The sequence below is a fragment of the Neohortaea acidophila genome (assembly GCF_010093505.1).
Source record: "Neohortaea acidophila strain CBS 113389 unplaced genomic scaffold BDY17scaffold_2, whole genome shotgun sequence".
Classification (NCBI taxonomy): Eukaryota; Fungi; Ascomycota; class Dothideomycetes; order Mycosphaerellales; family Teratosphaeriaceae; genus Neohortaea; species Neohortaea acidophila.
In genome coordinates, this window is record NW_022985511.1 from 1,252,148 (window position 1) to 1,277,303 (window position 25,156).

The 25,156-nt window shown below is 58.2% G+C and overlaps 9 protein-coding genes across 9 annotated transcripts; 6 read left to right on the forward strand and 3 right to left on the reverse strand.

Moving 5' to 3' along the window:
* Positions 1–785: 785 nt before the first annotated feature.
* BDY17DRAFT_291607 (mitochondrial carrier domain-containing protein) lies at positions 786–3,728 on the forward strand. The gene is made up of 2 exons (XM_033732686.1): positions 786–1,301; positions 1,446–3,728. Exons 1-2 carry the CDS (start codon positions 1,125–1,127, stop codon positions 3,384–3,386), a joined length of 2,118 nt encoding a protein of 705 aa, XP_033593070.1. The 5' UTR covers positions 786–1,124; the 3' UTR covers positions 3,387–3,728.
* Positions 3,729–4,046: 318 nt separating this feature from the next.
* Positions 4,047–5,330, forward strand: BDY17DRAFT_245232 (L-lactate dehydrogenase; the record flags this gene model as incomplete). Its single annotated transcript, XM_033730612.1, has 2 exons — positions 4,047–5,246; positions 5,298–5,330. The coding sequence occupies 2 exons, from the start codon at positions 4,047–4,049 to the stop codon at positions 5,328–5,330; spliced, it is 1,233 nt and encodes a 410-aa protein (XP_033593071.1).
* A 126-nt stretch (positions 5,331–5,456) lies between these two features.
* Positions 5,457–6,965, reverse strand: BDY17DRAFT_291610 (Alpha/Beta hydrolase protein). Its single transcript, XM_033732687.1, has one exon. It carries the CDS (start codon positions 6,783–6,785, stop codon positions 5,490–5,492), a length of 1,296 nt encoding a protein of 431 aa, XP_033593072.1. The 5' UTR covers positions 6,786–6,965; the 3' UTR covers positions 5,457–5,489.
* A 119-nt stretch (positions 6,966–7,084) lies between these two features.
* Positions 7,085–9,604, reverse strand: BDY17DRAFT_291611 (uncharacterized protein). The gene has a single exon (XM_033732688.1). It carries the CDS (start codon positions 9,328–9,330, stop codon positions 7,309–7,311), a length of 2,022 nt encoding a protein of 673 aa, XP_033593073.1. The 5' UTR covers positions 9,331–9,604; the 3' UTR covers positions 7,085–7,308.
* Positions 9,605–9,794: 190 nt separating this feature from the next.
* On the forward strand, positions 9,795–11,741 carry BDY17DRAFT_307973 (uncharacterized protein; the record flags this gene model as incomplete). The annotated part of the gene is made up of 1 exon (XM_033735158.1): positions 9,795–11,741. One exon carries the CDS (start codon positions 9,795–9,797, stop codon positions 11,739–11,741), a length of 1,947 nt encoding a protein of 648 aa, XP_033593074.1.
* A 3,378-nt stretch (positions 11,742–15,119) lies between these two features.
* On the forward strand, positions 15,120–16,204 carry BDY17DRAFT_80124 (uncharacterized protein). Its single transcript, XM_033738723.1, has one exon. It carries the CDS (start codon positions 15,311–15,313, stop codon positions 15,935–15,937), a length of 627 nt encoding a protein of 208 aa, XP_033593075.1. The 5' UTR covers positions 15,120–15,310; the 3' UTR covers positions 15,938–16,204.
* Positions 16,205–17,510: 1,306 nt separating this feature from the next.
* Positions 17,511–18,638, forward strand: BDY17DRAFT_242297 (cyclin-like protein; the record flags this gene model as incomplete). The annotated part of the gene is made up of 1 exon (XM_033730384.1): positions 17,511–18,638. A coding segment is annotated over one exon (1,128 nt), but the record flags the coding sequence as incomplete, so codon positions are not given.
* An 850-nt stretch (positions 18,639–19,488) lies between these two features.
* BDY17DRAFT_246720 (quinon protein alcohol dehydrogenase-like superfamily) lies at positions 19,489–22,332 on the forward strand (the record flags this gene model as incomplete). The annotated part of the gene is made up of 2 exons (XM_033730752.1): positions 19,489–21,919; positions 21,986–22,332. The coding sequence occupies 2 exons, from the start codon at positions 19,489–19,491 to the stop codon at positions 22,330–22,332; spliced, it is 2,778 nt and encodes a 925-aa protein (XP_033593077.1).
* Positions 22,333–22,724: 392 nt separating this feature from the next.
* BDY17DRAFT_321296 (uncharacterized protein) lies at positions 22,725–24,346 on the reverse strand (the record flags this gene model as incomplete). Its single annotated transcript, XM_033736597.1, has 2 exons — positions 22,725–23,257; positions 23,314–24,346. 2 exons carry the CDS (start codon positions 24,344–24,346, stop codon positions 22,725–22,727), a joined length of 1,566 nt encoding a protein of 521 aa, XP_033593078.1.
* Positions 24,347–25,156: the final 810 nt, after the last annotated feature.

Below are 25,156 nucleotides of genomic sequence, written 5' to 3' on the forward strand. Positions count from 1 at the left end.
ATCTCCCATGGTTTGGAACAGAACTTGGACATGAAATACAATCAATTCGAATTTCCTCTGCATTGCATGCTGGCTTGCTGAATGTGGTCAATTTGCATCGCACAATCACATGCCACTCGTGGCAGTCCATTCTGTCGCTTTTTGGAGGGATTATAGCGCGGGATTCGCCCGTGATGGCAAGACCAAAACAGCGTGCGTCCAGCTACTTCACTCTCAAGCCTTGCCGCCGTCGATCTCCATGGTCGAGGGCAGTCCGCGGGGATGAGCTTAAGTGAACGTCGCTGCTCGTGGTATAAATATAGTGCCGCAGTCACGTGGTAGGGCTGACTTCTCTCCAGCGCGCGTGGCATTTAGCCGAAAGTCCGGCTTTTGTAATTTCGGTCGAGCGCATTGCGAGACACGTTTGGAACAGGTGTCTTGTGAGGTGTTGTGAAGTAGTTCAGCTAGCAAGCTTGAGAGACCCGTGATTACGCGTTTTGTACAGGCTCGTACCTGTGGAGCTGGGTGTCTGTGAAGATGTGGTAGTCAGCCTTGCTGAATGCGCTGAAACCAACAGGGCCGCGTGCGACCATACACCTCGCACACGCGGTTTGTTGCAACACAACGGGAACATGGAACAGCATCTCGTAGGGGGCATGGAAACACGGCAAAGCACCCACCTCATCGCCGCTCGTTCCTGCCTTTTGAGATTTGTTTGGTGGATCTCGGCAAGTCAGCCGAAGCGCAGGGTCTCCACGTTTCGCAAAGTTTGGCAAAATTGAGGAAGGAACGCTTTTTTTCGAGCTCCGAAAGCACCCATTGAGCGTGACAAACCCCATCCTCAACCCCATCGCAAATCCACCTCCTCCGCCTCCTCCACTCTCTCCAACCTCGCTCTTCTTCCCCTGTATATTCCCTTTTCTGCCATGTATAATACCGTGTGAACTTTCTTCACACTCACTCCTACTCACCGACTGGAACCCCTGTCTCTACCTTCACCCTCCTTCCGCGCTCCGCTTCACACGACAAACGGAGCACATCGCCATCCTTCTTCCTAATCACACCGCAACAGCCTCGAAACACCACCGTCGCTACCCTACCACCCTCTCCCGCAACCGACACTGCAGTGTCACAAGCTCTCCATCATGGCCTCCGTCACGGAGAAGGTCAAGGAGAGCCTCGTCGGCGCAGAGGACCTCCAGACCTCCACGCAGGTACAAGCAGAGTTCATGCAGTATGCTGCCAAGGATGAAGAGAGCGGAGAGTACTACATGACCCAGCACGAATTTGTGGAAGCCATTGCGCCGGAGAATGAAGACTACGTAAGTCCATTTCACTGTTATTACCCCTACACTTGCACACGGATGGGCACGGGAGGGTAAGGGAAGGGAAGGAAGAGATTAGCAGGCAGAGCTGCGCACTAGGTGAGCATGTCTTTTACGAGCAGCTTGCCAACAATGTCACAGCACAAAATCCAGAGAGAGCAATACATTGTGCTCTTCGACATCGCCGACCGCCGTCACCAGGGTCGCATCACCCTGCAAGACTGGAATGTCTTCAACAACCTCCTCCTCAAACCCGACGCCGAATACGAAATCGCCTTTCGACTCTTCGCCGACCCGGCCACCGGCCACGTTAACTTCGAGGACTTTAAGCAGGTCTACGCAGCAAACAAGACTGGTATTCCCTTCAACTGGGACGGCGATTGGGCGAAGCTGTACGTGGGTGGGAGGAAAAACAGACACTCCATGACATACCCGCAATTCGCGCAGATGCTTCGTGGTCTGCAAGGAGAGCGCATTCGCCAGGCATTCTTGCACTTTGACAAGAACGGAGACGGCTACATCGAGCCCGAAGACTTCCAACGCATCATCCAAGAAACGGCATCGCACAAGCTCTCCGACCATCTCCTGCAAAACCTACCGACCCTCTGCAACATCAGCTCTGGGTCCAAGATCAGCTACGCCAACGTGCGCGCCTTCCAGAATGTTATCAGCCAGATGGACTTGGTGGAGCTCATTGTGCGCAACGCCATTTCCAAGTCTGCCGACGGCAAGGTCACCCGCGTCGACTTCTTGAACGAGGCTGCCCGCATCACACGCTTCACCCTCTTCACGCCCATGGAAGCCGACATTCTCTTCCACTTTGCATCTCTCGACCAGCCGGCCGGTAGACTGGGCCTGTCCGACTTCGCGCGAGTGTTGGATGCGAGCTGGCATTCTGGCCCGAGCGGTTATGAGGCGCCGTTCCAGAATCCCCTCCCCACCATCGCGCAGAAGCGTGTCGCGGGCTCCGAGAGCTTCCTCCACGACATCGCCATCTCCGCCCACCACTTCGCCCTCGGTAGTATCGCCGGTGCCTTCGGTGCTTTCATGGTCTACCCCATCGATCTCGTCAAGACGCGCATGCAGAACCAGCGCAAAGGACGCGTTGGCCAGGTGCTCTACAAGAATAGTATCGATTGCTTCCAAAAGGTCGTTCGTAACGAGGGTTTCCGCGGCCTCTACTCTGGTGTGCTGCCCCAACTCGTTGGTGTCGCTCCCGAAAAGGCCATCAAACTTACCGTCAACGACCTGGTGCGCGGCAAATTCACCAACATCAAGGACGGCAGCATCCCCTTACCCGCTGAGGTCCTTGCCGGTGCCTCGGCCGGTATGTGCCAGGTCGTCTTCACCAATCCCCTCGAGATCGTCAAGATCCGCCTCCAGGTCCAGGGGGAGGCTGCGAAAGCAGCAGCGCGCGATGGCGAGGAGTTCACCAAACGCTCCGCCCTGTGGATCGTGCGCAACCTGGGTCTCAAGGGACTCTACAAAGGCGCATCAGCTTGCTTGCTACGCGACATCCCTTTTAGCGCCATCTATTTCCCGTCGTACAGCCACCTGAAGCGCGACTTTTTCGGCGAGTCGACGACGAAGAAACTCGGCATCCTGCAGCTCCTCACCGCCGGCGCCATCGCAGGCATGCCCGCCGCGTACCTCACCACGCCCTGCGACGTCATCAAAACCCGCCTGCAAGTCGAGGCGCGCAAAGGCGACACCTCCTACTCCGGCCTGCGCGACGCAGCGACCAAAGTCTTCCGCGAAGAGGGCTTCCAAGCCTTCTTCAAAGGCGGCGCGGCGCGCGTCCTCCGCTCCTCGCCGCAGTTCGGCTTCACGCTCGCGGGCTACGAGTTGCTGCAGGGCTTGCTCCCCATGCCGGGCGAGCACCTTCCGCAGGAGGAAATCACGCCGGCCGAGCGCCCTGCTACGGGACTGCAGGAGGCGCGCTCCCCGATGCCGTATTTGCGCAGTCGCAATGCGTTGAAGATTATTCTGGACTTGGATCTGGGGTTCGGCAAGGTGAAGCCTGTGCCTTCTAATGGGAATGGGTTGTTGGGGGCTCTGGGGCTCAAGAAGCAGGAGAACTGAGGCTGTTGAAGAAATGAAGACTGACGCACCGAGCGGGGGTGAGTGAGGATACGGATGCGAAGGGGAAAGCATGCGAAGGAACAGGTCGACGAGATGATGATAATCGGGAGGGGAAGTGGACTTCTGCTGTTTTTTGCATAGCGAACCCGGCGTTTCACGGTTTGCGTGCATGCATACAACGCCTAGCGACGAATGGGTATGCTGGGGCAGGAAAAGATGACTGCGGGTTCTGCTTTATACACGTGCATGCCACTTGCTGTGGTGTTGATGGGCAGCCTACGGACGGTAATAGAGTTGCTTTTGCACTTCACTCTTGGCGTTGATAGATTATGTGGAAGAGCTTTCTACCTGTCTAGTGTTCTGTCGAGGATCTCACTATTCATGCACGAGCGAAAGAGTTGGTCCAGTCGGTCGGCCGGGGGGAAGCTGATATTAACCTTTCAAATAAGGCTGCGGAGATCGATGGGCGGGTGGAGTTGGGTGGATCTCGAGCTCTTCCCCACACTCTCGACCGCTCATGCGATCATCGATGATGCATTGCGGCTCTGGAAGAAGCATTTTATCCTCCACATCTCTCCCTTCCTCTTTTCCGTGACAATTCTTCACAGCCCATATCCCTCATCCCCACATCCGCAATCGAGTCCCCAGTCGTCGCCCACCATGGCCGACAAAGCCTCCACCCACGACCTCAACTGCCTCACCATCGCCGAGCTGGAAGCCGCCGCGCACGAGCGCATGGACAAGCAGACGCGCGACTACTACAACGAAGGCGCCGACAGCAACTCCACGCTGCGCGAGAACATCACCGCCTACGCGAAATACCGCATCCGGCCGCGCGTGCTGCGCGACGTTTCCCGCATCGACACCTCGAAATCGCTCTTCGGGTTCCGCAATTCTGTGCCGTTTGGCGTGGCGCCTACGGCTATGCAGCGCCTTGCGCACTCTGATGGTGAGCTGGGGACTGCGCGGGCGTGTATGACGGCGGGAGTGCCTATGGGGTTGAGTTCATTTGCCACGCATAGTCTTGAGGAGGTGGCGGCGCAGGGAGGGGAGAATCCGAAGGTGTTGCAGTTGTATTTGTTCGAGGAGAAGGAGCATAGTCGGCGATTGATTGCACGGGCGAAGAAGGCGGGCTTCAAGGCGGTGTTTTTGACGGTTGACACGCCTATGCTGGGACGGAGGAACGAGGAGATCCGGAACCAATTCACGCTGCCGCCGCATTTGGAGATTGGCAATTTTCCCCCGGGAGAGCATGGGGATAGTGGGGAGAAGAGCGATGAGGAGACCGGGAGGGAAAAAGCCGCACGCCCGAGTATGCAGCGTCGCCCGTCTGCAAGAGGATACACAGACGGAGACAAGAGAGTGCTGCCCACAGGCCCCGTAACCTTCCACACGCACGCGCCGAACCCAACCCTAACCTGGGAAGAAGACATCGACTGGCTGAAGCAAGAATGCCTCCCGGAAATGGAAGTCTGGCTCAAAGGCATCGCCACCTCCGAAGACGCGCTGCTCGCCGTCCACCACGGCGTCAACGGCATCGTCGTCTCGAACCACGGCGGGCGTCAACTTAACGGCGCGCTAGCCACCATCGACGCCCTGCCTGAAGTGGTGGAAGCCGTGCAAGGCAAGATCCCCGTGCACGTCGACGGCGGGATCCGGCATGGGACGGATGTTTTCAAGGCGCTGGCGTTGGGCGCGGACTTTTGCTGGGTGGGGAGGCCGGCGCTGTGGGGGCTGGCGTACAAGGGGCAGGCGGGGGTGGAGTTGATGTTGAAGTTGTTGAGCGATGAGGTGAGTCTGTGTATGGCGCTGGCGGGGACGATCAAGGTGGAGCAGATTACGAGGGATTACTTGATGAAGGTGAGTCCATCCTTTCTCCGTCTTTGCGGTGTGGGTGCTGATGGGTTCCAGATTGATACCAATGGATTCGTCTCGAGGCTGTGAGAGACCGGCCGCTCTCCCGCAGCCTGCCATGTATCAGAGCCATGCCTCGTGTACGCCACCGGTGCAGCAAGAAAGGAGCGCCGCCTCGTCGATGATGTACATTCAAGGGATGTTCAATTCTGTCCATGTATATATCTCAATCTATTCTATACAACCCATCTACACAGGACTATCATCCCAGAAATCCAAAATCGCATCCACGCACCCTATGCTATTCACCACCGGAACGTCGTGCCCGCCCTTCAACTTCACAATCCTCACATTCTCCCTCCTCAGCACGGCCGTCGCATCCTCCCCCGTCTCCTCCGCAATAATCACCTCATCCTGCGCCCCGAAAATAATCAGCACCTGGTTCTGCTCCAGACCAGGCAACGTCTCGTCGTCAAAAGGATCCGCCGCCGCGGCCGCTGCTCTCCGCGCGGAGCACCGTCTGCCTACACTTCGCCAGCGCTCGTGCTCGAAACTGACGGGCGCGTACTTGATAGAGGAGATGAAGGACTTCAGGAAGCCTGGGTGGGCATCGACCTGCCACGCCACGGCATTCGCGATGGAGACCTTCGGGCGATCGGGGAAGATGAGCGCCGTCGAGTCGGCGGCGTTCGCTGGGTGGCCTGGGATTTCCGCCTCTGCTGCGTCACCCGCTCCCGTGGTGTCGTTCTCCTCTGCTCCCTTTTCCCGCTTCCGCCCGATGCCAGGCGGACTTGCGCTCCCTTTCAACCGCCGGCCGACAGCCCACCTCACCAACCAATCCGGTAGTAAGTTCCCGTACAGCAATTTACTCGACGCCGCCACCCGCTCTCTGCGCAATAAGCCCCCAGGCGCAACGAGCACCAACCCCTCGACCAACTCCGGGAACCAAGAGACGAAACTAGTCGCAATCCCGCCACCAAGCGAGTACCCGACAAGCGTAAAGCGCTCACCACCCCCACACCAAGCAAGCGGACTAGAACTCAAGCAAAGCAAAATCTGGCTCGTCCAGAGCGCCATATCCTGGCGATGGAATTGCGGATCAGGAGTGTCGGAGTACCCCCGGCCGAACAGGTCGAAAAGCATGACGCGGCACCCACGCTCTTCGACTAGGAGACGCGACATGCCTGCGAACGCGATGCACGGCGTGCTAATGCCGTGGATGAAGAGGACTTTGCGCCCATTCTCGGGCCCGAATTCGTAGACGCGGATGCTGCCGTAGGGGGTTGGGACGTCGCGGGCGCCGGGGAGGGCGTTGGGGGGGTACGGGAGGTCGTCTGGGTCTTCTTTCTGGGTTGATGGGTCTGGAGCGCGGAGGATGGAGGGGGGTTGGGAGGGGTGTGGGTTGGGGGAGGAGGAGGAGAGGGTGCGGAGGGCTGTGGCTGTTGTGATTGCTAGGAGGGGGATGGAGAGGGCTAGGTAGAGGGTTTGCTTGTTTTGCAGGCCGAGAGTGTGCCAGAGGGAGGAGGAGAGTTCCGTTATGTCCATTGTGGTGGAGGTGGAAGGGTTAGGGTTGAGGTAAGGTGTCGGGATGAGCTCTGCTGGCCTCAGGTGCGGCAGTACCGGCGGGATACAGTCGATGTAGAGTTCCAAGCCTGAGATAATTAATGGACATCGCCCGCATTCGTAGATTTGGGTCTGTGTCGTGCCTGGGTTGATGGTTTGTCGATGCTGAGTGGAGGTGAGGTTGGAATTTCGAAAACCTCGGCTTCTACTTCACGGCGTATGACGATCGCACATACATCGATTTCTTTCTACAAAACACAGACCACAACACCTTATCCTCATAATACTTAAAGCCAATGAATCGAAAGGCAGTCAAGATTGTAGAGTGGAAAATGCAGAAACACTTCATCATCTAACCTTGCTCTCGACAGGGGGTATATCCTACACGCCAAAAAGAGTAAACGAAAGAGGGTATCACGAGGAGCAATCCATCCAAGCCCAGCCCATGCAACCGACATCAACAACCAGGCCTTCAAGCAGAAGGCAGCGGCCAGCGTCTCCCATTCTACGAGAAACTCCCAAACCTCCCGAGATCCACAAGGCCAGGCGGGCGGCCGGGCTCGGTTGCGAATGGATTGCCTGCGCCCTTGGTCCCCGCCGAAGCGAGTAGGCGATCGACTTCAATCCCCGAGTCGCGATCGCCGCCTTCGCTGCTGCCGACACTCGCTTCCCCGACATTCGTCCATGTGTCTAAGAAGGTCCTCGCCTGGGCAACGGAATCATCGCCCTCCGCTTCATCCGCGACTTCAATCTCCCTCCTGTCCACCTCGCCATCATCATGCGTACTCAGCACGCGGCCACCGAGCTTAACATCCGAGACGCGCACATGGTACTCGAGCGCCTTCTTGCCCTCGCGAATCATGTCTTCGGTGGCATACATGCAGCGTTTGAGCGACTGGTTCATCGCCTGGCTCTGCACGAGGAGTTCGCGGTGTTTTTCCAAATCGGCGTTGAGGCGCTTTTCGTCTTTCGCTAGGCGGTCTTGGGCGGAGAGACTGAGCGGTTCGCCGGAGGAGAGGGTGCTTTCGTCTTCGTCGTCGGAGCTTAGGTCGTCTAGGTCGCCGTCGGACATGTTGTCCCCGTCTTCTTCGTCTTCTTCTGCTAGTGCGCCGAGATCTGCGGATCCTGATCCGCCTCTGTCGGCGGGGGCGAAGGAGAAGCGACCGGCGCGGGAGAGGCGGCGGAAGCTCTTCAACTCTGCCCTTTGCCGGCGTACTTCTCGCTCGAGACTTGCGTTGATGGCTAGAAGGGAGCTGTTGGAAATCTCAAGATCGAGCACTTTCCGCTCCCGTCGAGCCTCTGCTGCTAATTCGGACACGGCTTTGGTCGAGGTGAGTGATTCGGAGCGAGGTAGGCTGCCCGGCGACTCGAGGGATGTGTCGATGGAAGGTAAGTCTGATTGGGGTTTGGGAGCCCATGAAGGAGACACGGCTTTGATCTCGTGGATGAGGGGAGATGCTAGAGGGTCCGTGTCTTCTATTGTTGTAGATTTTCGATGTCCTGAGAATGCGCTGGGCGGTCGTGCGGAGGACACACTTAACGATTTTGTGTGTTGGCCCACACTTGCGGCAGTAGGACCTGTGCTGCCTTGCCGCTCGTGCAGGGAAGCGAGCTGGACGTTGTCGGCGCTTGTGATGGTTGATCGAGGGGCCGGGGTTGGTCTCGTTCCGATGATTTGCGACACGCCTTTCCGGTACGAGAGGTGAATATTTTCCTTACTGGGCGATGGCGAGCGTCTTTGGCCTGGTAAAATAGGACTGGCGGGTGCAAAGAATGGCGACGTGGCCGACAGAGCGCTCAGCGCGGGTGATAATATCGGCGGGGGACTTTTAGGTCCCGGCGCCGCATTCTCCGCCCGCACCCATGGGCCATGCGACTTTTGCTCAGAGACTGCAGATAGAACAGGAGACGACGAAGCAGCGGCCGGCGAGAAACTCTCCGCCTCCTGCATGCCATCCGCGTGGAAGAATTGCGCCTTCTTGGGCGGCTCCGGCTTCTTGACCACGGGCTCCTGACTCGCCACATCGCTAGCATGGAAGAAGCGGCTTTCAAAACTCCTGCTCTCTGACGGCGGACTCAAGTCAGACAGTGTCGGCGATCTGACCAAAGGCGACTGTGCCCGTCCACCATCTCCAACCATACTTTGAGGTTTGCTGCCCGCTGTGCCTTCCCTCGCGACAAAGTATCCTCTCTTCTCGCCTGCGCCAGCCGCGACCACTGGATTCTGCCTAGGTGTGCCCATGGGAGAAGCACTGGCGCTGCCCGGCCGCGAAGACCGCGCAGACGAGCGCGGGGTGATGTTGCCATTTGCAAAGACATCCTTGACGGGAGTCGGCGTCTGTCTCACCCGGGAGCCCGGGGGGTCTGATCTCACAGTCGATACGGGCTGAGAAGCAACAGCTTTCACCGAAACAGTGGCATTTGGGGCGGCGACTCGAGGTGCGACAGGGACTCGAGCGGTACGATTCGAGGACAGGGAGGGCTTGAGTGGTGGACGCTGAGGGTGGGTGGTGCGGTCAGAGGACATCGAGCCGGTCTGCTGCGTTACCGCTGCCGCATGAGGGTTGTCAGAGGCCGCGAATATGTATAGGAGTGCAAAGCGATCATTGCAGCTTCATCGACACTCGGGGTGGCATTTGTGGTTCGGCTTGTGCCTCTTGAATCCGGCGCGTAGGTGTCCAATATCCCGGTTGCAGAACGAGGCCTTGTCCCGGGAACAGTACCTCCCAGATCCAACAAGAGAGTTGAGTGCTGTATCGCGCAGGGCGAGCGATGGTGTTATGTGTTGTGGTCGCTTGTTGTTGACGATCGAACGTAGTCCCGCCGTCTCCATCTCCTTCGAGACTAGCGAGAATGTGGCGCGGGGCTGTGGCTAGGCTTCGATAGTGTGGCGCAAGGCATCACCACCTCGACGTGTATCGCGTTTTGTTTGTATCATCCTTCCTGTCTGCACCCACCAAATGGAATAACATCTTCAGCAACAATGCCACGATGGCCGAAGACGACACCGGCACAAAGGAGGACACCGCCACCCCTCCACGCCCCGCCGAAACGGCAGAGCAGCCTCCAACCAGCACCCAACACAAGACCTTGAAATACTCCCTGCTCGGCCCCTCCCTGACGAAATCCGGCCAAGACGGTGTGGACCAGAAGAAAGTCGCCGACATCATCTACAACGCCTCCAAAGGCAGCAAATTCTTCAACAACGAGGAGAGCCGCGACAAAAGCCTGACGGTCAAGATCGCCCGCATCCTAGCCAAGAAGCGCGAGCTGGAACGCATCGAAGCCCAGGGAGGACTCAAGAGCGAGCAGAAGAAGGCGGACGAGTATATTGCGGAATTGGAGTATGGGCGGGACCTGAGTCAGGCGGTGGTGCACGTCGACTGCGATGCCTTCTACGCGGCCGTGGAAGAGCTGGACCGGCCGGAGCTGAAGGACCTCCCGTTCGCGGTTGGTATAGGCGTGCTCACGACGTGCAACTATGCAGCCCGCAAGTTCGGGTGTCGCAGTGGAATGGCGGGGTTCGTGGCGGACAAATTGTGTCCGCAGCTCATCCACCTCCCGCTGAACTTCGACAAATACACGGCGAAGGCGAAGGAGGTGCGCGCTGTGCTGGAGCAATACGATCCGCGCTTCGAATCGGCGAGTATTGACGAGGCGTACTTGAATATTACAAAGTACTGCGAGGAGCACGACATGCAGCCCGAGGATGCGGTGGCGCAGATGCGCGAGCAGGTGTTTCGGGAGTGCAGCATTACCATTTCCGCGGGCATTGCGGCGAACGCGAAGCTCGCGAAGATCTGCAGCAATAAGAACAAGCCGAACGGGCAGTTCAGACTCGCCGCCGACCGCGCGGGCGTGCTGGCTTTCATGCGAGATTTGCCCACGCGGAAAGTGAACGGGATAGGACGGGTGTTTGAGCGCGAGCTCGACGCCATTGGCATCAAGACGTGCGGCGACATCTACCCACAACGCCACTACCTCAGCCGCCTATTCGGCGAGAAGGCATTCCAATTCCTCATGAGCGTCTACCTAGGCCTCGGACGCACCGACATCCGCCCAGCAGAGGAATTCGAGCGCAAGAGCGTCGGCACGGAAAGCACCTTCCACGACATGAGCGATCCCAAAGAGCTGCGCGACAAACTACGCCGAACGGCCGACGAGCTGGAAAAGGATCTGCAACGGACGGAGTTCAAAGGGCGCACGCTGGTGTTGAAGATCAAGCTGCATACGTACGAGGTGTTTACGCGGCAGGTGCAGCCGCCGAAAGCCGTGTTTACCGCCGACGACTTGTATCACTTCGCTTTGCCCATGCTTGCGAAGCTGGAGAAGGAAATGCCGGGGATGAAGCTGCGGTTGATGGGGCTGAGATGCACGCATTTGGTCAGCGTGAAGAAGGGGGAGGTGGACTTTTTCGGCCGCGCGAGACAGCCGGCACGCCGAGCTGGATCGGAGGAGGGAGGGAGCAGTAAGGTAGATGTGGACGAGCACGGCTGGCAGGTCTGGCCGGACGAAGAATTCGAAGACGCAGCACGACAAGAGCGGCAAGAGGAAGCGGAGGAACTGGAGCGGCTGTCACAAGAAATGCAGAATCAAGATCAAGACGGCACGACGGCGGACTATCGACGGTATGCGAACGGCTTCGCTTGGCGCTCATACCTGGAGGAGGAGCAACAGCAGAAGCAGCAAGCACCCACGCCCGAACAATGGACATGTCCCATCTGCTCCATCCCCCAGGGCGCGGACGAGCGAGCATTCAACGCGCACATTGACGGCTGCTTGTCACGGCAGACGATCAAGGAGATTGTCAAGACTGCGGATGAGAGTGGGGAGGCTGCGAAGCGAGTGCTCACTCCGATGCCAGCGAATACGGCGAAGAGGAAACGCGGGCGGCCGTCTGAGACGGAGAAACGCGCGAAGAAGGCGTTCTTTGCCTAGGACTTGTGGCAGATAGATGAAGCAATACCTTGGATCACCTGCCATTCTATCGATACGTCACAGGTCGTAGCAATGCATACCCACGCTTGCTCATCCTCCATGAGCACGACCAGGTCAAGGAAACGAAGATAAGCCCGGCAAGAAATCATGCCGACGATAGCAATGAACGACACATGCCGAGCCCGGCGCAACGGACCAGGGGCCCAAATGCCAGCTCCACTCGTCCAGTAGACCCTGGTCCCTGTGTCTTACGTAGGTTGGTAGGTACCGCAGCTCATATCACGCAAGCAAGCAAGCTCTAAGACATCGGGGTCCAGGCAGCCAGCCAGCAGTCAGAGTGCGCAAGACGCGGGGGCGGCAGTTCAATTTCGAAACGCAACGCGTGTGGATGAACCCTCTTGTCATGTTGAAGCTACCCAGCCGTAGCGGGCGGTAGTCAAGAGTCAAAAGACCCCAGCAGCCGCGGCGACGGCGGCAGACAGGGGATGTACCTGATAGACTTGGCGTGTGCAAGGGGAAAAGGGAAGCTGGCTGGCGGGCTGAAGGCCAGAACGGATGATGAGCCAACAGCCACAGGCATAGCATCAGGGAAAGGGAAGGGGAAAGGTAAGCTGAATGAAGGGTAAAGTAAGTCGGGAAGTCAAATGTTGCGCGTGGTAGGGGTGTTGATTATGGCGCGTTTGTGGACGGGCGGGGGATACGAGATCGGGCTGGGCGGAGGTGTGCTGTACCTGGAGCTCTGTCCGTCCTGGGCTTGTGGTTGATTGATAAAAATGGGAATGACTGGAGTGTAGCCTTTTCTGCCCATGTGGGGGTTTGCATGATGAATGAGATGGGCCGGGGCGGTGTTGGCAGGGTTTGGCCCTGCGTGGGTGAGATGGCGGTCCGGTTTTGTTGGACAGGGGAAGATTGGGGTGGCGCTCGTGCTCATTACGGGTGCATCGTCATTGCTGCTGTTCATTATTTAGATTTCTTGACATCGAGATTCTTCTTGACTGTCTTTCGGACACACGACGAGACGTAGCATCCAAGTGCGGAGTCCTGCACACTGGCATGGCATTGTTCCCCTCATGTCTTCGGCGGAATGGCAGCGACACCAGCGCGTGGTGTAATTGCTCAAAACAGCAATAGCAGGCTGACCGGGGCGCGGGAGAGGCGGACAGCGCCAAAGTCAAGCAGGAGCTCTGGCCTCGCGGAGACCTCAGCTGATGCTGGATAATGCATGCACAACCCCGACGCGGATCGTCGTCCAACTTTTCCCACGCTCGTGCCCATCTTTTTGCGTGCACGCCATCTCACCCCGGGCCGATATTAATTGCATACTGTGCATGGATGTAACCGTCTGGTGGGTGTCTTACTGAATGGGATCGGAGGATGGATGATCGTCGTATCTCGTGGACGGCTGGAAGCCAATGGTTGAGCGGCGGTTGGCAGATTGGAGCAGCAAAGGCACGAAAGGGCAAGAGATGCCGACGTCTGCCAATGTCACTCCGGCCTTCCTCCCTGAATGAGTGTGCATTGACGACATTGGGAATCGGCCTGGCGCGTTCTCTAACCCCTTCAAGCTCGCTACGTACTGTTGGTACCCCCTCGTACTGACACTCGCATGTGCCAATCCGCCAGAGTAAGAGGCCCCCAAAGTCAATTTCCATACTACCGCACCTGATGCTTCTCCCCTCGGCCAACACGGTGGTGCGAGGGGGCGTTAGACAACAAGACCAATGCACGGGATCGTGTCTCCAATGCACACATGCAGAGCATTCAGCTGCCCCCAAGCCAGCCCTCTCGTCTGGCCCGAGAGCGGATTTGCCGAAGGAGGGGATGAATGGCCGCGCCCCCAAAAAAGTTTCTGGGCCTCGGGCTCTGCGCACACGCGACACACGCGTAAATTGAAGGCGTCTTGCCGGCTCGCCCCCCCGCCCAAATTCCAGCCAAGGCCTGGCGTCGCGGCGCGCACGCGTGTTTGCCGAAGCGGATGCAGCTCTCCATCACCCGAAAGTGCACTTGTCTCACTCTAACTTGAATTGGGTCAATTTCGAGGGCTCCAGTCCGTTGCTGGATAGGGAAGGGAGAGCGTCTGGAAGGAGAAAGGATTTGGACGAGTCGGGCGACACAGACGTCTCACATGGAGAATATCGTCTTTGTGTGGAAGCGACGTGTGCGTCTCGTCAAACCGTTTGAGCTATCTATTTCTAGGGGATGGTGGATGGAGTGCTTTTGATGACGTGCCTTTCGATCTTCGCAAGCAAGGGCGAGACCGTTGTCGTTGAGAAGATGAAGGAAAAAGTGGAAAGTACTTTTGTCGTCGGATGACAAGACATGCCATGCCGTGTACACGGGAATGCAGCATTGAGTGCAGCATCCCGGGCGCGGCAGACCGGGGGTGCATGCCGAAGATGAAATCCCAGCACTGGAGGTTTTGGGTGGTTACAACGTGAGAAGCTTGCCTTGTCCCCTTGTCCTGCGGTGCACACCGGCGATCCGGTGTCGAGATCTGGATCACGGAGATGGGGCAAAAGTTGGCGGGAACACACCAGCACTCCTGCTGCATGCAGCTGCCATCGGATGAGTTCTTCGAGATCTGCAATCAAGGAGGCAATGCATCCCGACAATCGACGTGCATCGAATGGACCGCGGCCAGACGAGTGCAGATGCAGAAGAGTGCTCCTCCTCAAAGGGGAAATTGTGAAGAACACCCTTTTGACGATTGAAAGAAGAAGAACGCCCCAGGCGTGGTCGGTACCAGATACATGATAATTATGTCAAACCCCTCCCCGTATAATACACGAAATAACGACATGCACGACGGGGGCAACCGTCAGTGCGGAGCCGCGGTGGTCCATCCACTTGCAGCAGCAGGCGCGCCGAGACTGCAACAACGCGTGAGAGTGCAGAGTCGGGCGTCGCGTTGCCGAACAGGCTTAAAGGCGTGCATGGATGGCCAATCTGCTGCCGGGTGGGGTAGGATGATGATGCCCGTGGGGCCCTTCCTTCCCGCCCGTTGCGTGTGCGATGCCGCCGCGGCGCCGGAGGGTGAAGCGAGAGTCTCAGTGGGCAACGGCGAGGAGTACAGTTGGAAGGGGAAAAAATGGGAATTGTGGGCGGGCAGGGCAGGGGAAGCGTGGACGGGAGGGCTTCATAGGCGGACAGCGTTGCGCGGGAAGGGTGTTAGCTGCAGTAGCAGGTGAAGGGGCCTACGCGACTTGATTCGACGACACGAACTCTGCCTCGGATTTCTGTGGGACTTGGCACCGATCTGTGTAGTAGCCCGTCGTGTGTTCCACAGCTCCATCCGCCACGTCGAGAAGACGGCGAGCGAGAGGGAAGAGTGTGGGCAGATGGAGACACGCGTTTCGGAGAACCGAAGAAAGAATGAGGAGAATCGTGGGGCGGGAAGGGTAGCACGAGAGGTGGTGTCTCGTTGTAAGGGGAGACACATGCACAGAGACGATACGAGACGAGACGATACGAGACGAGGGCCCGCGGTTCCCTAAACGGGAGGCGCTCAGAGGTCAGATCCGTGTGTGAGGGAGGGGCCGAAGATCTGCACGGCCCTCGCAGGTCGAGGGATGAAGGGTAGCTTGAGGCAAGGTAAGACACGGAGCCAGCTGCGATCATCAGTGGGAAATGGGAAGAATAGCAAGACACGGGCGAGGCGTGTGCAAGCGTGTAGCAGTCGAGGCGGCAGGAGCGAAAGGCGTGGATTTGGCGAGATGAGCGATGATTGCGTGCAGGCAGCGCGCGGTGCTGGAGGCGAGTGGAGTGGGTCGCTTCAATCATCATTCTCCCTTCACCCCCGTCCGTCGGGCGGGCGTCTAGCGCGCGGCGGTGCTAGCGTGGCGGCGTGCTGCTGCTGGGCTGGCGGGCGGGCGTGCCGTTTCGAGGGTGCAGCAGCGTGCAGGCCAGGCAATCCAGCCGTACAGTGCGTGCGTGCGTGCGCTGACCGGACGTGTCTCTCCAACCTTCACCCTCGCTCGTTTCGCTCCCCTTCTTTATCTATCCCCCTCCCTCCTCCTCCCCTCCTCACCCCCCTCCTGCCATGGAGTCTTGATTCCTCTCGTCATCCCCAGGAGTTGTGTTTGTCAAAGACCGTGTTCGCTTTGCCAACCATCTCTTCCCTCCTCTCCTCCCTCTCCTGGACCCCGACACACACCACCTCCGTGTCTTGCCGTCCACCTCGACCGCTGGTATCGTGACCTCTGACACTCTTGTTTGAGACTGTCTCAGGTACCCGTCAGCGTCGATCCGCTTTTTGCCGAACGGAACTCTCCCTCTTCGTTGATCGTAGAGTGCCTCGACCGAGTCCTGCTCCTTCATCCACCTCACACCACCACCGTCATCACCTCGAACCCACCTCCTCCGCTCGTCAGCACCACCATTCTCGAATTGCAAAAGGTAAGCTGATGGTGTGATGTTCATGTGTGTGTGTTGAAGAGCTGGAATTCCTCCACACCCGGTTGCACCTTCCCCTCCGGCTCCTGGAATGTTGGAGCACACGACAGTCAAACGAGATGGGAAGCAAGCAGGCTATGATGGTACGGTGGACAACACTTGAGCGAGAGATGGTGCTGGTGAACAAGAGGTGCATCACGATACTGCAGTCTTGAATCACCCAGAGCCATGGCCCATCTCATCTGGTCTTCACACGAGCATCATCACATGTCCAATGGAGGCATGTGAGGATATCACTCAAACGTCATGACAACAACCTGCCACCAGACAATCACTGCATGCAAGAAACAGTTCAGTTCATCAGAACGGCACGACATTGCGTGGCAGTGATTGGCAACGCACGTCCTTCCTACCATCACCATCCAACCGCTGCCTCAGCAATCTCGGCAACTCATTACGCATTCCTTCGCCCACACGCCTCGTTCAATTCCACATGGAAATTGCCGCGTTGCTCCAACCACATCTCCCCATCCACCGCCTATCACTCACCCGGAACTGGCCTGGAGAGCCTTCACACACACACAGCTATTGCTTGCTTCTCCTACGAATCATCAGTGCTGACTTTTCCCCTCCTCACAGTCTTGCAGCGTTCTGCTTCTGCAGCGTTCATCGTCTCAGCCATCCCAAAACGTCCTGCCATCGTCAAAGGTCAGTGTGCAAGTCTAGGCCTCTCCGCCCCGCCTCACCTTGCCTATCCTCGAGCGTCATTGCTGAACATTCCCCGTTAGACCCTCTCCCAGCACGGTCATCCCGCAGCACCGACCAGCACCCGTGGAGGCGTTAGCTCGCTCTCCGCAGATTGCCACGCCGCATCACCGGGCTGTCCAGACCGACTCTACCGCATTCCACCCTCGCACGCTTTCTTTGCCCTGGCTTGCAAGGAAGCAAACGATCGTCCGAACCGCCTAACGCCACACTGCCCGTCCGCTGTAATCTAATTCACCAGGTATGCAGCTTAGCCTTTCGTCGTGCATCCCTCTTCACAACACTGCACACGACCGGATGCTGACCCCTTTCCTCCCAGGCTGCCTGTGGTGACGGTTCATAAGACCTTCACCCGCTCGGTGGACCCCTGTCGTTAGACCATTCACTCTTTTGGACCTGCTTTTCCCAACTAATTACGATCATTCGTCCGGCCAACATCACCGGCCTCACACTCTCTACACCATCACTCACCACCACTCTCGCTCATTTCACTCCACCCCGACACTCGTTACCAACTGTCAATCCCGGAGAACTGACATCCACTCCTTTTAATCCCATACCCAACCCGATCCGATCGAAACCATGGACTACCAACCAGAACGATCTCACGCCCAGGCGTTCCAACCGCCGCAACCCTTCCCGACTTACGGCTATTGTGATTCCTACTTTGTGGAGAGCCACGATGACGACGAGGGCATCTACGCCCGAGCCGCAGCCGAGCGCGAGAGACAACGAGGAGTTGCTCGACTACAACAAAAGGCCCTGGCCGAAGAGTTGACACAGGTGACGGCGAACGAATACCAAGAGGACATTCTTCATCACATGGAGGCCATGGAGCTCGAGACGATGCCCGACATCCAGTCCATCGAGATCCAGACCGAAATCCAATGGTACATGCGACCCTACCTGCTCGACTTCCTCCTCGAAGCCCACCACGCCTTCGGCCTCCTCCCAGAGACACTGCACCTCGCCGTCAACCTGCTGGATCGATACTGCTCGAAACGTGTGGTGTACAAGCGACACTACCAGCTCGTCGGATGTGCAGCTCTCCTCATCGCCGCCAAGTACGGCGATCGCAAGGAACGAGTGCCGACCATCCGAGAGCTCAAGTCGATGTGCTGCTCCCTCTACGACGACGACATGTTCACCCAGATGGAGTGGCATGTGCTGCAGACGCTGAATTGGATGGTCGGCCACCCGACCGTCTCCAGCTTCCTGCAAATGGCCATGGCCGACGTCTCCTTCGACCCGGAAGTCGAACACATGTCCTGCTACATCCTCGAGCTCGCCCTCTACCACAAAGACTTCATTCCGCTTCGGCCGTCGATGATGGCGCGGTGCTCGCTGGCGCTAGCACGGTGCATCCTCGACCGGCCACAACCTCCGTACGGAAGCTGGTCGGCACAGTACGACGCCAACGTCATCCTCAGCCTCTCCAACCATCTCTCGCAACCCTCGCAAGCCCTGCTGCGGAAGTACGCGTCGCCCCATCTGTCATCGGTCTCGACGACCATCGACCTGTTCCTCGCCCGTCAAGCCGCACTGGCGACGCGCGTCGTGCAAACGCCCGTCAACGAGCTTCCCACCATCCAAGTGCATCACCACCAGACGCCGCCCGAGAACGCGTACCTCACTCCCCAGACTCCGCAAAAGCATGCCGGCTTCCACACCATCCCCATCGGCATCCTCACGCCTCCGATTACCCCGGACAAGGACTACTGCGAGTCGAATGAGTACGGCAACCACTCGAACGCGGCGCTGGTCCAGCGCTTCCCGATCGTCGGCGTCCCTACGCCGCCTCCGAGCGCGCAGGATCTGCACTTCCCGCCACAGCAGTATGACCACTACATGCAGCAGGCGCAGATGGTGCAATGAAACACCATCCCTCGTCGTCGGCGGCACGCATCGGTCCCGCATCACTTTTACAATTTGCAAGCGTTGAAGCATCAGTCTCTGTGTTGTTTTTATTACCATCACCCCCCGCATCTGTACCGCGCGTCAGCGTCGTCGGCATCAACAAAGAAATGTCCGAACGAGCGGCGTGGAAAAAAGGGTCACTAATGTAACTGGAGTACGAGGAAGGAAGGAAGGCAAGGAAAGGAGGGAGACGGACATCAAAAAGCGTCGCATCATCTCCTCCCCCAAAGCGAGGCCTCTGGTCTTGTTTTGCTTCTCTTCATTAAGAATGAAAATGGTGGAGTGGAGTGGCACGCTTGTCACGGCGGAGGAGAGGGATGGCTTTGGTCAAGAACTCTCTTAGCTGAATAGGCCGCTTCCTTTCGAAGAGAAGGAGGCGGTGAGATACCCATGGTTTTATACATATGACTTTTTGCTACTCTCTTCCATGATTTCTGCTGTTCGTGACTAGAGTGGAAGGTGTCACACGAGTCGCGCGAGCACTCCAGCAAGGCACGTGACAGCCCTGCCAGATTAGATCGGGCAGATTAGATCGGACTTCAACCCAAAATTTTGTTTCCACCCGCACCTTCGAAGCATTCTTTCCACGAAACCCACCATGTCCTCGCCCACGCAATTTATCGTTCAAATATACGCCAGACCATGATCCAGCAAACACCATCCACACATCAAAATGGACATCCACCGCTCCCGCTTCGTCCCTTACCCCCTCTCCCCCATCAGCGCCCTCGCCTTCTCCCGGCCCAGCGATAGCGCAGGCGGGTCTGAAGGCGCGCTTCCCGCGCTCAAACTCGCTCTCGGGCGCTCGAACGGGACGATTGAGATTTGGAATCCGCAGCGCGGCCTGTGGGTGCAGGAGACGGTTTTTGCGGCCGGGGGAGAGGACTCCTCGGATGGCGATGCGGCGGGGATTGATGGGTTGCTTTGGACGCAGGGACCTGATGAGGTGATTGAGGGTGATGGCGGAGTGAGTGTGGGGCAGCAGCGGCTGTTTGGGATTTCGGCTTCGCCTGCTGTGCTCGAGTTCGATCTGGGGAGTGGGAGGGTGAAGAGGCGGAGCACGGGGAACTTCTCCGAGGTGTGGTGTTTTGCTGCGCAGCCGCGGGCGAGACTTGCGAAAGAGGCGAGCGAGGAGGAGAGGGAGCGGGCTGGGTGGCAGGAGATTGTTGCTGGGTGTGGTGATGGGACGCTTGTGCTGCTCTCTACTGCTGGAGACGATCTTGTGTTCAAGCGGTTCTTGGCTCGCGTGAGTGGGAAGAAGTCGAGGTGTATGTGTGTTGCGTGGCAGAATCGGGAGCGCGTTGTTGCGGGCTTCGCCGACGGGGTGATGAGGGTGTATGATGCGAGGAACGGGTCGCTGTTGAGAAATATGAGTCTTGGGGCTGGAATTCCTGGTGCGCCAAAGACGGCGTTGGTGTGGCAGGTGAAGTGCCTGCCGAATGGCGACATCGTGTCTGGCGACTCGAATGGAGAGGTGCGATTCTGGGACGGCAGGACATACTCGCTTTCTCAACGCATCGCTGGCCATGAATCCGATTGTCTCGATTTGATCTCCAGCTCGGACGGCAAGACGCTCTTCTCGGGAAGCATCGATGGCAAATTGGCCGTCTATCGCCAGACTGTTGATCGTGGGAGGAAGACTTGGGCCAAGACGAGCCATCGAAGACTACACCACGGCGAAGTGAAGACAATGGCCGCCTTCGACAGCAAAGGCATGAGCGTGGTCGTCTCAGGGAGCAGCGACGTTGCACCCGTCATCACACCCCTCCGCGAGTATGGCAAAGAGAACATTCGGTTCCTGCCAACTCTCCCGCAATCTCCGCCATTAGTGAGCGCACCCAAAGCCAGACTCTTTGCCAGCTGGTGGGACAAGACGATCTCCATCTGGCACATTGCCAAAAGAGCCGGCGTGGACTCTTCACCGGAGCCACAGAAACGCCGTACTCTCGTCGCGCGCATCTGCCTCGACACCAAAGACGACATTCGAAGCGTGACTATGTCCCCAGACGGACGACTCCTCGCCGCCTCAACCAGCACAGCAATCAAAGTCTTCCAACTCAAGCGCAAAGCCGAGCATGAGGCACACCTCGCCATCCGCAAACTCGAGCTTCCCCACGAACTCGCGGACGCCGGTGCGCGGGTATTGAAGATATCCCCGGATAGCAAGTGGCTCGCAGCGGCGACGACAGACGACGAAATCTACGTCGCGCGCTTCGCACCGCATCCCGCGAAGCCGAAGCAATCGCAGCTTTTGAATGAAGTCGCGGAGCTCGAGACGAGGCATCGCCCGGTCGATTTGCACTCTGCTTTCCGCTCGTACGATCGAGCTACGACGCAGATGGTCTTCTCGGACGATAGTGCCGTACTGGTTGCGAGTGATTTGAGTGGAAATCTCGATTCGTGGGTGTTGAAGGGCGAGGAAGACCCACTCGCTCCTGCTGTGGGTAAGGCTGCGGCTCAATTATCGTCTTCTGATTCCGACTCGGATTCCGACTCGGACAGTTCAGACGACGACGATGAAGATCTCGTCGCCTTCTACGCCCAGACCTGGACTGAGAATCCCGCCAACAACCTCCTGCCTAAACTCGACTCGACTCCACTGATCATGACGTTCCGTCCTACCCGCCAATCCTCATCTTCGAACACACAGCCAAAAGCAATCGAAGACGCTCACAACCCCAACTTACCCAACGGCCACTACCCGACCCCAGAACAAGAAGACCAACCCCAAAGCAACACCAACAAACACCACCTCCTAATCCTCACCTCCCGCCACCAACTCTACGAATTCGACATCGCAGCAGGCCGACTAACAGACTGGAGTCGTCGCAACCCCTCTTCCCTCCTCCCACCCGACTTCACCAAAATCCGGGATCGCGTGATGGGCGCGGTGTGGGACAAGGAGCGACTCTGGATCTACGGAAGTTCGTTCCTAAGCATGCTGGATTTGGGAGTGGATTTTGTCGATTCCGCTGCTTCTGCTGCTGGCGGCAGGGATACTAACGTGAGCACGAAAAGGAGGCGAAAAGCGGGCGATCAAGACGCCGCCACCGCCGCCGGAGGAGACCAAAACAAACGCCGCAAAAGCGAGAGCGGCGCAGGGGGTAAAGTCGCTTTCGCGGATCGCAGCGGTTTGACTGCTGATGGCGCTCTCATCAAACGCCATCAAGCCGGTACCATTACGGAGGTCGAGCTCGAGGGCCAGGGTGCGCGGATTTTGGAAGACGACGCCTCCAGCGCGGATGAGAGTGACTTTCTACCTCCTAGTCGGCTGCGCGTTGCTGATGCAGAGGAAGCAGGCGGTGACGGTGACGGTGAGGGGATGCAGCTTGCTGTTCGGAAGGAGGGTGATGGCCTGCGACAAAGGCGGAGACGGTGGTGGTGTACGTTCAAGTACCGGCCTATTCTGGGTTTGGCGGTTTTGGGTGGCGATGAGGCGGAGAGGGAGATGGAGGATGGGGAGGATGCGCCGTTGGAGGTTGTGCTTGTCGAGAGGGTTGCTGAGGGGGGGAGTTGATAAGATGAGAGAAAGGGAGAGGATGATTCTTAGGCAATTGAGAGCATATACCTTAGTTGCTTGCTCTCATTCAAGGAGTCTACTACTTAAACGACACGCTCGTCGTGCCGCTAGTTTCATGTCCCTTCAGTAGATATCATCGCTGTCTTACAATCCGCTCATACTGTACGCAAGCCAGGTTACCCTTCAAGCGTATGACATGTGAAAAGGGCAGCGATGGCGTCAGCAAGGGTGATCAAAACGAGCCCAGCAAGACAAGTAATAAGTGGGAGCAGAAAGGAGTAATAAAGACAATATGGAAGTGGCACATTCGCTACACAATCGCTCCAGTGCTAGGAATAGAAAAAGAACAAGACGACATCGCTAGCAAGCAGACGCGAGCGGCAACGCCTCTATGCACGACGATGATGCTCCCTCCGCGGAGGACTCTGCCCATTGCTCCCAGGCGGCCGCTGCTCGCCAACAGTAGTATTGCCAGCGCGGCGCACGCGCTCTGCGTCGCCAGCAGCGCCCCTCGCATGCTCCGCAGCCTTCGCCGCGTCCGCGTCTCCACTCGCGCCACCGCGGCGTTCCCTCCGCGCAGCGGCGGCAGCCATGGTAGCGGTATCGAGCCCGCGCATGGAAGCCTTCTCCCCGTCTCCACCAGGCAAGATGCGACTCACGTTAAACGCGAGCGCTTCGATAATGTACTTGCGGAGTTCGGCGTCTTCGCGCATGTCCTCTGCGTTGAGCTGGAACTTCTGCTTCTTGTCCATGTCTTTGCGGCGCAGGGCGTTGATTTCGCGGATGATGTGCAGGAGTTCGCCTTCGGTGACTTTGTTGCGGGGGACGGAGTGGGTGGCGGGGTTGCGGACGTAGCGGCGGGTGACGTCGCAGCAGCCGTCGGCGGAGAAGGCGATGCAGTAGGAGAGCTTCTTGCCCCAGCCTGATTTATATGTTAGCATGGTATGTAGATGGCGGGGAGTAGGGGGGATGACGAACCTTCAGTGTAAAGACGGGGCGCATCCCACGCTTCCTCGCAAGAATCAACATGCACCCAACGCTTGCGATGCACGCTGTACACCTCCGTCCAGACGTGATCTTCCTGATTCCATACCCATCGAATGCGACTACCCAGCGCGCGGCACAGCATTCCGAAGCAGGTGGCCCATTCGCCTACACGGCCTTGTCGCGTCTGAAGCAGGACAAAGGCATCGTTGTATCGGGCGAAACGTTCGTAAGATTGACATTGAGGGTGGGCGCATTGGTAGAGCTCGACGCGGTTCGCGCCTCGTGCTGCTTCATCGGGTAACGGGGCGGCTCTTCCTCGCGCGATGGTGGGGGAGCGGCAGGCGGAGCATTTGGGGTTATTGACCCACTCGAAGAAGTCGCGGCGAAACCATTTCATGAGAGCGCGGATGACGCAGTCTTGGTAGCCCCAGGCGGGGAGGATGTTGTCGCCTAATGAAGCCGCCTCGGCTGTGAGCAGGTCCGCCTCTTCCTGTGCCTCGTCGTAGATCCGCTGGAGCGGCACGACGCGCAGGGCTTCGTCGAGTAGGCCGGGGTTCTCCCATGTTACAGGCGTGGAGGAGAGGTTGATGAGGTAGTTGCGAAAGCGGCGCGAGAATTGATCGGTCGGCGCGGTAGGCACGGCAGGGATGTTTTTGAGGGAGGCGTATGCGGGTGGCGAGTCGGCGGCGATGTCTGAGGATTCGGCGGTGGAGGTGTTTGAGGGTTCAGCGGGCGTTTCTGGTACTGCTGCTGGAGGAGGGGGAGGAGGAGGAGCCTGTCGGGATGGTGGAAGCGGAGGAGGAGAGGCGATGTCGCGTCGTCGGCGCTCAACGACAATATCGGTGGGTACTCGGCGAGACGACGGGCGACGCTGAGAGGGCGAGCGACTGCTCAATTCATTCATGCGCTTGGTGGAGAGGGTCCGACGGAATTGCGCCGTCAGTTCTTGCGCCCAGTTCTCGGGGAGCTCTTGTGCGGAGTGAGGGACGGGCTTTCTTCGCGGCACGCCATTGTTGTCTGCCATGCTTGCGGAGGCGAGTGGAGTGTGGTGAGGAGGATGCGAAGGCAATGGTCGTGATGTGGAGGAGGAGGAGGAGAATTCGTGGTGGTTGTGTTGGCCGAGGAGAGGATGGCGACAGAGCAGCGCAGGGATTTGCTGGGGTATGCACAGCCGCGCAAGTCTGCTTCGCCCCCCGAGGTGATGTGCGGCGGAGGTGTCGATCGGTCTGTCCCTGCACCGTGAATGTGCCCGTCGCAGTAGACGGAGAGAGGAGGAGGGATGGAGGACGGGTGAGGTGTGGTGTGGTGAGGTGAGGTAGAGACAGCGAGAGCGAGTGGAGCGAACAGGCTCTTGGTCTCCGTCGTGGTGTCGGTCTTGCACGGCCACGAGTACAAAGGCCCGCGGACAACGCCTCTGGTTACGACGATTGAGAGTCTTACGCAAGCCTCTCTGCCACGCAATCGCTTGGCGTGTCCCTCCGCTAGTGCCTAATGCGGCTAGCGGCCGGCCAGGCAGGGCAAGCGATCGACCCCGGACCCTCCCGCTCCTCCTTTTCTGCGCAGGCTCCAGAAATCTCACTACGCGGCTGACAATTGATATATCGCGGTTGCGCCAGACGTACGTTGCATCTCCATCGTAGCACTAGATGTGCCCTTCACAGGAGACAAAACAGCGTCTGGAGCAACATAGGGGCATCTAGGGCTAAAGGCCGCGACTCCTCCTCCACAGCCAAGAGATTGGCTTGGCTGCATGTTGTCGAACTCTAAAATCTCTGTCCAACTCCATCTCTCCGCGCAGCCTCGGGCTTCCCATCACCGCACATCCAAGGCAATA

What these genes read in the sequence shown, in the direction of transcription:
- BDY17DRAFT_291611 (XM_033732688.1), bottom strand. Translation starts at nt 9,330, where the DNA reads ATGTCCTCTGACCGCACCACCCACCCTCAGCGTCCACCACTCAAGCCC.
- BDY17DRAFT_291610 (XM_033732687.1), bottom strand. Translation starts at nt 6,785, where the DNA reads ATGGACATAACGGAACTCTCCTCCTCCCTCTGGCACACTCTCGGCCTG.
- BDY17DRAFT_291607 (XM_033732686.1), top strand. Translation starts at nt 1,125, where the DNA reads ATGGCCTCCGTCACGGAGAAGGTCAAGGAGAGCCTCGTCGGCGCAGAG. An exon ending in CGCCGGAGAATGAAGACTAC is followed by an intron (nt 1,302 to 1,445) that starts GTAAGTCCATTT and finishes ACAATGTCACAG; the next exon opens with CACAAAATCCAGAGAGAGCA.
- BDY17DRAFT_80124 (XM_033738723.1), top strand. Translation starts at nt 15,311, where the DNA reads ATGAAGGGTAGCTTGAGGCAAGGTAAGACACGGAGCCAGCTGCGATCA.